Here is a 13,322-nt window from a genome sequence, read left to right as displayed (position 1 = left end):
TCTCCGTAAGGAGTCAAATTTGCTGCCCTTCCGGCGAATGCTAAAAACCATAGTCTTTCGGGAAGCATGGGGTGTGTTGTAAGTTTTCTATTTGCTTTCGGTAGTGCCGGTTTCTTTTTGTACAAGTGCTTAGAGACCCTGGGGTGATAATGCGCTATATAAATAAAAAAAAATAAAAAATAAAAAAACCCTCCAGCCAGCCTCGGGCCATGTCTGGTGTATCGAAGAACCAGGTTTTGTTGTCTGCTACTACTCGCAATCTGGCTGGGAACAACATAGAGTACGGCATCTCCCTTGTCCGCAACTCCCTCTTCATGTCTAGAAATGTTCTCCGCCGATGGGCGACTTCCGCTGTGTAGTCCGGAAAGAAGGCAAGAGAAGAGTTCTGAATCTTAATGGGTGGGGACACCCTAGCTGCCTGTAAGATTGCTTCCCTGTCGCAGTAGTTGAAGAGTCTCGCCAGTATCGGTCTTGGCGGTGTGCCTGGTTTTGGCCTTCCTCCCGGGACTCTGTGTGCCCTCTCGACCGAGAAGAACGTAGAAAGGCGTCTGGGCTGGAGCTTCGTCTTGATCAGGTCTTCCACGTAGAGATCTGTTGCTCTAGTTTCTTCTGACTCCGGAACCCCAAGAATTCTAACGTTGTTCCTCAGTGAGCGCCCTTCTTGGTCGTTCAGTTTGTCCCTCAATGATTTGTTCTCCGCCGTTATCCTCTCCAGTGCTACCTGTAGCTCCGAGACATCTTCAACAAGCGATTTTGTGACCACCTCAATGGCTTGCACTCGTACTTCTCTAGGCAGGTTTGTGCCACGTTGCCCTTTGTGCCCCTGCCCGCCATGATGCCACTTGAGGTTTGCTGCTATCACTCGGGTGTTATACAGGCCGCAGAAAATGAGTAGCGGCGGGGCAATGAGGACTTCCCCGGTCCCACCTCTGTTGCGGTCCATAGTGGCGCTCCCACTCGTTCCTTATCAGTGCCAGTAGCCGGTGTGTACCCTCTCACTCGTTCCGCAGTGTGTTTGTGAGGCACTCCCCACTTCTCCTGAGTCTCTGTGCTGTAAGGTGGGCCAATTGTGCCGTATGTGTGATTGCACTAGCTCAAAGTGTCGTGCTACGTGCAGTGTGTATTTTCGCCAGTAACTCAGTTTGTGTGCAGACCCAGGCCCGAATTTGGTTACTGGAGCACCCTCAGTTGGTTAATTAGTCGGAACCTAGCCTCCTCCCAAGCCTCGGCCGCAAGACGCCTCTGCCTGTGGCGTCTTCGATTAAGTGCCTCTTGGGAGTCTCACCACTGCCGGCTCTTTAGTAATGCTCGCGGAGCCCTCATACACGGTCGTGTTCTTTGTTCACCAGCCGCCGCTTCATCTCTGCAGCCGGTGATGTTGTCTGCCCGCACACTGCCTCATACGGGTCTGCTGCCTGCATTCAAGTCGTGCCTCGCGGAGCCCGCACCACCTCCTCACTTCACCCGGCTCCTTCACTGCTTGCGTCCACTCTCTGGCCGCCTCTGTCACAGATGAAAGCCGTTGCTCTGTGCCGCCACTCCGATCTCCACTTTTCGTCGCTGGGGGAACTTCCGGTGGATTGGGTCTGAGATGTAGGCACTTCCGCACGGCCTCTCCTGGAAATTTCGCTCGGGGCTCCTTGACGGCACCTCGGCCACAGTCGGACGCCTCCAGCAGGGATTGTTCCCGGAGTCGGATTTGATCCGAACTCCTGCGGTCGGTTCTGCCCGGTCCTGGGTCTCGGGTCCTTGCCTCAGAGGTCTGTATAATCACAGATGTATGGCCGGATAGACCGAGGAAGCCGCCTCACTCTCGGAGCTCTCCCTTTAGGCTGCCTCCATGTTCGGCTGCAAGCCACGCCCCGTGGCAGGACATATTTTGAGGCCTCCTGTTTGGAATAAACTTGAATTTTGTTACCCATTTGCTGCTATTTTAAGCCTGCAAGATTCATATTAATATTGAATTATATGTTACAGTTTTATAAATAGGGTTAAACAAGAACAGCCAAAATACATCTTGGAAGGGGTCCCAAAATCCATGAATTGACTTTGGGTAGAGAGCGAGAGTGTCTGAGGTAGAATGAGGGGAAGAGGTTAAAATAGAGAAACAGAGAATAAAGAGATGAAATCAAATTTCTAAGGGGCCCTGTGAAGATGGGGTATTGGGCAATTGCCCACTTTGATCATGCCTTAAAACATCTCTGATGAATCCTTTAGTAGCTCCCGCTAGAAATATGATAAAAATGTCAGTCAACAGGGATAACAACATTATATTAGGAGGCGTTCTTTTGTTGTGGTGGTGCTGTCTCTTCCACATCATCTGAAAGGAAAGTCGGTCATCATGATGCACCAAGTATCTCCGCCCTTATCCAAACTTAATGTTTATGCCCTCCAAACCTCTGTTGTTGTCATCAGTGCATCCAGTGAGAGAATTCTGAGGCAGAGAGGGGTGTGGTAGTGCAGTGAAAGGAAACCAGCTAGAGGCAAGGATAGACTTAGGAGCAGACAAGAAAAGGGGAGATTGGGCATTGTCATTGGAGGAGCAAGAGGAGACTACACAAGAAGTGGAGAATATAACCTGCCTCACTAACCATTACTATTTCTGTTCAGGAGAGAACGGCATCAGTGTGGAGTGGGGATCACAGACCACACCAATAGGCTTTGTTTGGCCACACTTCTGGAGACAGAGGCAGTGAATCCTGCGGAGTACGAGTTCAGCTTTCACCTGGAGATTCGTGGGCCATACCTGCTGGCAGGTGAGTGTGGAAACTTTGCCAAGAAACGTGATATGCCTGACCAACTTGTGACTAATGATGTATGTGCTCTTCCAGCTGCATGAGGTCAGAGGGTGGGGGTGGGGGTGGGTGGCACCCTCATGCAAACACATATTAGTCATTGGTAAATATATAAAGGCAGTTTCATTTGTGTCACTCAGTTACTTTCACATATCAGTGTATACCACAACTTGACAGCCAGCCACTGGTCACCAAGACAACCAACGATGATGTTCCGACCTCCCCATAGGCCTGAGACACTTGTGTTGTATGAAGTCCTAAAACCATTTCACACACTTTTTTCCTTCACTCAGTCCCTCATTCAGGAAAGCCCCAGTGGTTACTGGCGTCCGCTGTTGGGGATCTGGATAGACAGGATTGAGAAACCTGCTAATTAAATTCACATATGAACCAACATACAGCATGTCTGGCTGATCTGTTGATGGGATGCATGTAACTGGTTTTGGTACCTCACCTCATGCTCTAAAAACATCAGCAAAGCAAACCAAAACAAGTGCCAATACTGAACGCTATTTACCCTCCACTTTTTAAATGGTACCAATGTAAATTTGGACAAAGTGGTGGTTGTATTGTGTGTATTTGTTCTATAGAATATAACATTGTATTTGTATATATTTTCTGAAAATAAGTTAAAGTTTCAAAATAAAAAGAAATATTTTTGAATTGATCTTTCATGTAACCTGTGATGTATTTACAGTGGTACCATTTGAAAAGTGGATGGTAAATAGCGTTCAGTATTGGCACTTGTTTTGGTTTGCATTATATTGATTCGGCCTTACTGAGTAGAGTCAAGGCACTTGGTTGTTCCTAAAAACATCAGCAGCCTTAAACCATCGAGAATTTGGAAAGTGTGAAAACAGGTTCCTGCACTACATTTTGTAAAGGCTTGCCACCTGTTTTAGAGTGCTGAATAAAATAGAAAAAAGCATCAGTGAAAGAAAGGACATGAACAATGCTACCGCCATCTGACGGATGATGAGGAAAACGTTCCTTAAGCTCATAAATGTGAATTTTGCCTTTTTGTTTTTCGAGCCAATCTCGCTCCTATTAACACCATCATTTCATTGCTAATGTTGTGTTTGTGCAGATGCATGTTGCATATTGCGATGTTGTCAGAATGTGGATGGTTGATGGTCTTCTCTCCTTCACAGGTGTTGAAAGTCCAACCCATGAGATCCGAGCAGACGCTGACCCCTCTGCTCACTCAGCGAAGAGCGTTACCGTTACGCTGGCGAACAAGCACACATATGACCGACCCGTGGAGATTGTGATTCATCCAAGTGGTATGTCTAGGCTTGACATTGTCAAGGGTCAAACTCAATGACTTTTGTTGGAGTTAGGGAAACCAGAAGTAGGACTCTAAAAAAAGATGAGTGTTAGACCTCTCAGACTTCTTATCCAAAACATTTTTCCTGCTTACCTCCTCTTTTGCTGAATCTTTTTGGGCCTTAGGACTTTGAGCACTTTGCCTCCTCTGACCAGTGCTAAAGTGCACATGCTTCTCTCCTAAAAAAAGTAAAATTGGTCTATAATTAGCATATTTAGTTTACTTATAAGACCCTTCTAAAGTAGTGTCCCATATACCCAGTGCCTGTAAACTAAATGATTTTAGTGGCCCTGCAGAACTGATTGTGCCTCCCACACCAGTAGCCTTTATAATTTGTCTCAGGCCTGCCACTGCAGAGCTTGTGTGCGCAGTTTCACTGCGACTTTGACTTTCCATTTAAAACCTTTTGCCTAGCCTTAAATTTCCCTTTTATTACACGTAAGTTACCTCTAAGGTTTGCCTTAGGTATTCCATAGAGCTGGGGGCTGAGTAAATAAAAGGTAGGACATTTACTTTTAGGTTCTGCATGTCCTGGTAGTAACAAACAACTACATTTCTTTTTCACTACTCTGAGGCCTACTCCTCTCATAGGTTAACATTGGGAATTCCTTAATACACTTTTACGCTGTAATTCCTGATTAGAAAGGAGAAGCTGTGTCATGTTGTATATCTTTGGAATGGTAAGGATAAATCCTCTTTACTGGTAAAGTTGGGTTTAACATTACTGTTAGAAAGTGGACATTTCTCTGCTCTTACAACTTTGGTTCCCTGCATCCTGTCTCCAATACACGTCTGAGGTGGGTGACACCTACACTTTGTGCACTCCCTCTACACAGCTACAAACACAGGTAGGTTAAGTGTGTCTGAGTACCCACCTGCATTCTGACAGCACATCCTGGGCAAGAAGGGAGGGAGGAATTGACACTTAAACCTGAATTGGCAGTGTCCTGTCCCCACACACTTCTAGTCTGGAGCCAGGGCCTTAAAGAAGGGCTGCTGCTCGCTGACCCTACTGAGGGAAAGCTGGACTCTGCCTTCAAACCAAAGTGTTCTCCAATGGCTTGTTGACTTGCTTCCTGTTGCTTGAGACTCAGTGCTACCAAAGTCTCCACACCAGCTCCCGTGCCTGGTTCCCTCGAAGTGGACCCAGATACTGCACCAGAGTAATCAACACATCTCCAGTCTGTTTTTAGCAGAATTGTAGCATGGACCCTCTTTCAGGAGTAGAATCGACGCATCACTATTGGAGCCACAGAATCCCCTTGAGATCTTGACGCATCGGAACTGCACATTGTTGCCTCAGCAGTGTGGAGAGATGGATGCTTTCCCTTGACTATGTAGATAAACCTGGTACATCTCACTTCAGAACCCATGCATTTTGGCTCAGCGCTTTGTCTTCAGAACCAACGCATCACCACCACTGCATCGAGAAAATCGAAGCATTGCTCGTCTGCTCCCCGCAACTCATGTTGCGACAAGGATCAAGGTACTTTGTTCATTGGGCCTGCGTGGCTCTTGTCCTCCTCAGCCTGCGTTCCATCATGGGTGGCCTGAACTCTTGAATTTGACACAGTCCAGCGTGACCAGATAACCCCCATTGGCGATTATTGCTTCTAAGTGCTAGAATTCTTTTTAGTCTTTAAAAATTCATATCTCAAATTCTACTTATTTGACTTCTGTTGTTTTTGTCTTGATTTATTTATAACATTATTGTCTAGATTTCTAAACCAGTGAGGAGTCATTTTGTGATGTTTTCATTGTGTTACTGTGTGTTGCACAAATCCTTACATGTTGCCTCTTTAGATAAGCCAGACTGCTCTGTGCCAAGCTACCAGAGGGTGAGCACAGTTTATCTTTTAGCGTGTATCTCACTTTCCCTGACTAGGATTGTGATTCCTGTTTGGACAGGGTGCAAACCTCTGCCAACCAGAATCCCAATCTTTAACATTGGTGATTAGCAGTGAGGATAGGACTTGTGTTTCTGTAATACAAAATAGTAACTCATTGTTCACTTGTACTCTATACCAAAGACGAAATAGAACCCTTTTCAAATCTCCTTGATTGTCCTTTTGACTTTTTCCCTAAACCATGTCTCTCCTTCGAGAAACAGCACCTGCACCTACAGTAATTGAGTTTGAGCTGACCAAGGTAGAGTCCTGCACTGTGGCCCAGCCTCAGGATTTTTGCAAGGCGTTTCAAGTGTCCACTAAAGGCTTCACCTGAAAGCTGGAGCTGCAGAAACCTTGGAGAGCCTGGGCAGAGACCCGTAATGCACGGTCCAAGGTCCCAGAGGAGGAGGAACAAGAAATTGAGGAGGAAGATGAGCTGATTCTGAAGTCTTATGTGGATCTGGGACTGCCTGTGGAGGGGGCAACAACTTGCTAGAGCATTAGTGGTTCCCGAAGCAGGGAGCAGTGTTTCCTCAAATAACCTATCCCCAGGGGAGGTGGCAGAGAGGATAGAGGAAAGGAAGCTCAAGCTGGAGCTTACTAAGTTAGAGCGGGAGCAGAAACTTACCCAACTGGAGAAAGAGCAGGCCCTCACTGAAATAAAACAAGCGTTGGAAGAGAAGAGGCTAACCCTGGAGAAAGGTAAGGTGGCCCATGAGCTAATCCTCTGAGAGTTGGACATTATAGCCCTACAAGTTGTATCCAGCAGCAGTAATGTGGCAGCATACCTGCAGTGTCCATTAGTGAGACAAAGATCCGTATGCCCAAAGACTTGGTGGCCAGTTATGTGGTGGGGGGTGACATAGACAAGTGATTTACAGCCTATGAAGTGGCTCTGAGAGGACTCAAGGTCCCTCAGGAGTCCTGGGGTGGTACTTCATGGAGGTACATGCCCACAGTGAGGAGGGACACATTCCTTACACTAGAGGTGGGGAACCAGACATGCTACACTGCGATAAAGGCCATCTTAGTCAGTAAGTTTGGACTGACCTCATAGAAATATAGCCAAGGGTTCAGGAGCAGCCACAAGATTTCATCACAGATATGGGCAGACTGCTTGGATTATGTTAGCTTGGCACTGCAGGACCGGGTGAGGGGCAGCAATGTAGATGATTATTCAGAGCTGTACAACTTGGTTTTAAAGTAGCACATACTTCATATTTGTTTTTCAGAGATGCGCCAAAACCTGGTTGATAGTAACCTTTGTGACTTACTGAAGCTTGCTGAGGACGCAGACATCTTGGTCAGTACCAGAGTGTTCAGGAAGGTATCTGGGGAGGGACTTTCAAAAGGGTGGTCAGGGTTCCCATCAGAAGACAAAGGTGGGAGATAAAAAGAAGGAGTTCTCTCAAAGTCCTCAAAACAACTCTAGGGGTATGGGTCCGCATCCACATCCATCCACATTTTTTTTGAAGCGCACAATCACCCGTAAGGGTCTCTAGGCACTGGGGGCCGTCGGGAAGATTAAGCAAGCTATTACCCAGAGTCACATGGTGCTGGGCCAATCTGTCGCCGGTGCCGGGGATCCCCAGATTCCGGAGTCAGTCGCCCTGGCCGTGGCGCCACACCATTCCTAATATGGACACCAGGAGAAAAACTCCCCTGACAAAGGTTAGCAGCCCAAAACTCCCAAGTGCTATATGTGTTTTGAGTATGGACACTACAAGGGGAATCCCAAGTGTCCATAAAGAGCACAACCTCCTACCTGAGGAAAAATCCCAAGGGTGGCGAGTTCCGTGCTAGGGAAGGAGTTTGTCCTAGTTAATGGGGGAAGTTTTGTAAGGTTACCCTTGTGTCCCTGGGTGACAGTGAGATGGTTTCTAAGGTTCATGTGTCCTCTATTAATACAAAGTATAGGTAATGGGTCACCATCAATCGGCAAGGTGTTGAGGCTCTGAAGGACACAGGTGTTAGCATGACTATGGTAAGGGGTCAGCTGGTGTCCCCAGAGCAGGTTATACCCGGTGTATTCCAGCAGGTTGTGTTGGCTGACAACAGAGAGGGTCATTATCCAGTGGCCCATGTTCAATTTGAGTGTGGGGGTGGTTATCTCTTCTGAAAGTTGCAGTGAGCCCTGCCATGCCATGCCTGTGGACTGTTTGTTAGGTAATGATCTTGAACACACTACCAGAAAGAAAGTGGAGCTCAATCTCACCTGGAGATTTTAAGGTTACCCCAGCATTGGAACTTTCATAGATTCTCATGCTTTGTATCATTCCCCGTCGTCGGAATGGGAGCCTCAGTAAATAAAAAAAATAATATAATCATAGAAACAAAAGAGAAAATAGGCCTAGGCCTCATCTCATTTTGTAGCATATCACCCTCTTTGTGTAAAAGAGCCCAAACGTTCCGCAAGGACCAATCAGAACAGCCTCACCCCTTGGAACCTTCATGAGAGAGCTCAGAGCCTCAGATTTTTCTACTGCACGTTGTGCTAGGGAGTCTCCACTGAGCTCTGCTCAGTTTTCCATTCAACTTATTTCTTCAACTTCTTATCTACAATTCAACTATGTCTGACAAGGAAAAGAAGGCTTTATTCATGTCCTGTGCGTCTTGTGGGAAAAAGAGGCTTTTTGTAGAAGATAAGCATGAGAGCTGTATTTATTGCTTATACCCGGACCACAAGGCCACAGACTGGAAAATTTGTAGAACCTTCTCTACAAAAACATTGCGAGACAGGGAGGGCCGGCTATTGACCTGGTTGCAGAAGATGAAGACTCGGAAGGAGGTGCTCTCATCGGATGAGGAAAATTCTACATCTATGTCTTCTTCCAGGAGATCCAAGAAGAGGGGTAGGTCTTCTCCCTCTACTTCAGCCGAGCCCCCTATCAAGGACCCTCATAAAATTGCAAGAGACTGACACAGAAGAATACTATGAGCATGCATATGAACAACAGGTGCATCACTATGTTCCTCAGGAGCAACATCCTCCAGGTTTGGAACAGGACATGGTGGCCATGCCGGCCTCTCTAGTCTCTGATCTGCAAATGATGCTGCAGGACTACAGAACCACGTTTCCATCACAACCTTCAGTGCAGCGTGAACGACCTCCAACTCCGGTGCTGCCACAGACGCAGCCAGTTGTCATGCTACCCCCTACACAGGTGGTACCTCGGACACCACTTGTGGTCATACCAGTGGTGCTATCACGGACAACGGACCCTGAGCCAACCAATAACCTTCTGCAGGATACATCTTCTTATGATGAAGTACATGCAGATCCTTTGACTGATCCATTGCAGGACCCAGACTTGGATCCCGGTGACAGTGGATTGCAAGATCCGGACGCCACTGGACGGGGCACGTCTGTGTCGCCGCCAGCAGATATTGGGGGGTTCCATAACCTCATGGCAAGAGCATCGAAGAGGTTCGGACTGCCAATTACAACGGAGCAGTCTGACTGTTTCCTGTATGATTTCAAAGAGCAATACAGAAAATCAGTCAGATCCATTCCCATAATTGAACACGTGTGGGATGAAGGGATCAAGAACATGCAGAATGCGGCCACTGTCATCCCTGTTCTTCCCCGGTTGGAGAAGAATATAGGGCTCCGGATGGCAGTCCTGCATGTCTTCTTGGACAGCCTAAGCCTGATTCTGTGATCTCACTGGCCGCACAAAGCAAATCCGAAAACCCATCGACGCCTATGACTACGCCTCCGGACAAGGACGGTAGGCGCTTGGATAATGTGGGGAAGAGGTTTTCTTCCATGGCCAGTCTGCTTGTTCGAGCAGCAAATGCTCTAGCCATTCTAGGCAGATACGATCGCCAGATGTGGTGTGACTTGGAGCCATTTGTGGAACAACTGCCGACTCAACAAAGGAAGAGGCCAGGAGAGTTCTGATGGAGGGAGACAAATCATCCTCCGAAGTAATTGATTGTGCTATGGATATAGTTTTTACGGCTTTCCGTGCCTTGGCAGGGTCGGCGGTGTTGCGCCGTCAGGGCTGGTTGTGAGCCACATGGTTTCGTCAGGAGGTCCAAAACAAGATCCTGGACCTCCCATTTGACGGTGAGATGCTTTTCGGTAAGCATGTTGATGACGCCTTGCAAAATATAAAAAAGGACACTGACACGGCTAAGTCCTTGGGATCGTTGAACTATCGAAAGGTCCCATTTAAAGGAGCACGAGGCAGAGGTTTCTCTTCTTATAGAGGCAACAACCAGCAGAGGTATTCATCGCAATCTTCACAGTCATATAAGACTCAATATTCGAACCAACGCCAGGGCCATTCGGCGTCTTTCTCTCGCCAATCTTAGAGAGGGCGTCAGAACCGCCAGGGACGCGATAATACCAAGAGGCAATAGCGGCCTCCTGGCTCTGTCTACTGTTCCTCCACTTCCAGTCACATCAGTGGGGGCAGGATATCTTTTTGTCTGGACAGCTGGAAGAGTATAACATCGGACCGGTGGGTCCTGAATATTGTTCAGAGTGGCAATACGTTGGAATTCCAAGATCTTCCTCCAACGAGAGCTCCAGGCACCAACCGCACGAAACATCTGGTACTGTTACATCTCGAAGCCCACCAGCTATTCATCAAGGGAGCAATAGAGCCGGTACCTCTCTCTCAGAGGGGCAAAGGTTTCTATTACAGGTTCTTCCTGGTTCGGAAAACAGCAGACACTTGGCGCCCAATATTAGACCTACAAGAGTTCAACACCTATCTCATCAAACTGTCTTTCAGGATGGTTACTCTCCAAGATATTCTTCGTCTACTGAACCCAGGCGACTATTTGGTGTCTCTGGATTTAAAAGATGCGTAATTCCACGTACCGATACACCCAGCTCACAGACAATATTTGCGCTTCACAGTAGGCAAGAGCCATTTCCAATTCAAGGTACTTCTGTTTGGCCTTCGGTCTGCACCACGGATATTCACAAAGGTGTTAGCACCGGTGGCGGCTTTTCTCAGAAGACAATCCCTGGAAGTTTTCCCCTACTTGGACGACTCCCTAGTCAAAGCTCCATCTTTCAAGGAAACGTCCCAAGCCGTTTCAACTTGCATCCAATTGTTCAGTCACCTGGGCCTTCAGCTCAACAAGAGCAAGTCAGTTCTGCAACCCTCCAGGTCCACAAGATTCCTTGGGGCCATTTTAGACACGAAACGATGCACAGCTCATCCGTCAGATGAACGTCATTAGAAATTGATCGTCTCGGCGCGCCAGGTGCTGAAAAAGAAATGCCTTTCAGTAAGACTCTACAAGTCCCTGCTCGGGTCGATGTCATCTTGCATACCATTAATACCGCATTGCAGGCTGCGAATGCGTCCTCTGCAGGAGGAGCTAGACAAACAATGGTGCCAAGCAGAGGGCTCTTTCAACGACAAGGTGTTGGTAACGCCAGAAATGAGAAAGGCATGCGAGTTGTGGCTGGTGAAAGACAACATCGCAGAAGGGTTGACATTCAGGATTCCACCATCTCCTATGATCATGACCACAGATGCCTCCTTGGAAGTCTGGGGAGCAGTGCTCCGAGAGCTACAGGTCAGCGGGCGCTGGAGTCCAGAGCAACGCCAGTGCCATATAAACTTTCTGGAGCTGATGGCCATTCGGTTAGCTTTGCAGGCTTTTCTTCCCAGAGTTCGGAATCAAACAGTGCTTGTCCGGACGGACAATACAAAGGCCATGCACTACATCAACAAACAAGGGGGGACGAGATCACAAACTCTGTCCAAGGAAGCTCAAAGAATCTGGGATTATGCGATTCTTCACAAGATCAATCTGCAGGCCGAACACCTGCCAGGTTCTCTCAATATCACAGCGGATGCTCTGAGTCACCAGACAGAGGTGAATCACGAATGGGAATTGAACCAGTCCATTCTGGAGGGAGTGTTCTTGGTCTGGGGAACACCGACCATAGACCTCTTTGCGTCTCCGGAGAACCCCAAATGCCGGTTCTACGCAAGCAAGGTTCACCATCAGGGATCTTTGGGGAACGCACTTTCGATTGCCTTGTACGGCGCATTCTTTTACGCTTTTATCCCAATTCCCCTCATACCACGGGTACTCAGGAAAATCAAGGCGGAGCCATGCAAGATGATTCTCATTGCACCAGTGTGGCCCCGGCAGTTCTGGTACACAGAACTCCTTCTACTCTCCCAGGATCATACAATTCGCTTGTGACAGATTCCGTCCCTGTAATCGAGGGATCAGGGTCAGGTGTTCCATCCAGATCAGAAGTCACTACACTTGACTGCGTGGCTCCTGAACACAGAGAGTTCCACCATCTGAATCTCCCCAAGGAGTGTAGATAGGTTTTGTCCCAGGCTCGAGCACCAAGCACTAATAAAACATACAAGGCAAAATGGAAGAGGTTCTGCCTGTGGTGTCAAAGACAAGGTCGCCATCCTTACAAATCTCTGCCTCATCAAATGTTGCCATATATACTATCATTGGCCAAATCTGGATTGGCACATTCTTCTGTAAAGGTGCATCTTGCAGCCATATCGAGGTTTCGGGGCACTTCTTCAGTCCCGTCCCTATGGTCCTCTAGAATTGTTAAACAGTTTTTGAAAGGCCTGTTTCGGATGTACCCTCCAGCTCGCCCACCTCCGCCAATTTGGCAGCTCAACCTAGTGTTGGCTCAACTCATGAAAGCTCCATTTGAGTGGGTTCATAAGGCGGACTTGAAATTCCTGTCTTGGAAACTGGCCCTCCTCTTAGCGCTAACATCAGTTAGAAGAGTTAGTGAGCTCCAGGCACTTTCAATAGTGGATCCTTTCCTTCAATTTAAAAAGGATGTGCTTATCCTTCGCACCAATCCAAAATGTATCCCGAAGGTGCCGTCTGAATTCCATTTGAATGAACCCTTGATATTAAAGTCATTGTTTTCCGCTGCCTTCTACTCCGGCAGAACGGACATTACATTCTTTAGACGTTCAAAGATGCTTGAAATTCTACTTAGAACGCACACTGTCCTTTAGAAAGTCATCGCAATTATTTGTGTCCTACAGCGCACCACGGAAGGGGTTTCCTTTAGCAAAGAGTGGCCTTTCACGCTGGATCTCCAGTGCGATTCAATTCTGCCATCAGGAGGCGGGCAAGCCCCTGGACAGAAAAGTCAGTGCACATTCCACAAGAACTGATGCATCGTCGGTGGCTCTTTTCTCTGGAGTCGCTATCAAGGACATATGCAGGGCGGCAACGTGGAGCAGTACACATACCTTCACGAAGCACTCCTGCCTAGTCTGCAGGATGGGACGACGCTGCTGTTGGTCAAGCAGTCTTTAGGAATCTTTTTCAATGAGAGGT

At 47.7% G+C, this 13,322-nt stretch overlaps 1 protein-coding gene across 1 annotated transcript in view; it reads left to right on the top strand.

The window, feature by feature from the left end:
* The window catches only part of VWA5B1 (von Willebrand factor A domain containing 5B1), a 1,100,054-nt gene that overhangs the window by 23,221 nt on the left and 1,063,511 nt on the right, over positions 1 to 13,322 (top strand). The window contains exons 4-5 of the mRNA XM_086920192.1: positions 2,611 to 2,756; positions 3,947 to 4,078. Of these exons, the coding sequence (XP_086776318.1) occupies positions 2,611 to 2,756; positions 3,947 to 4,078 (278 nt within the window). The remainder of the gene's footprint in view (positions 1 to 2,610; positions 2,757 to 3,946; positions 4,079 to 13,322) is intronic.

This window comes from Lissotriton vulgaris, chromosome 5 (assembly GCF_964263255.1).
Source record: "Lissotriton vulgaris chromosome 5, aLisVul1.2, whole genome shotgun sequence".
NCBI lineage: Eukaryota > Metazoa > Chordata > Amphibia > Caudata > Salamandridae > Lissotriton > Lissotriton vulgaris.
This window is presented reverse-complemented; position numbering and strand designations above follow the sequence as displayed.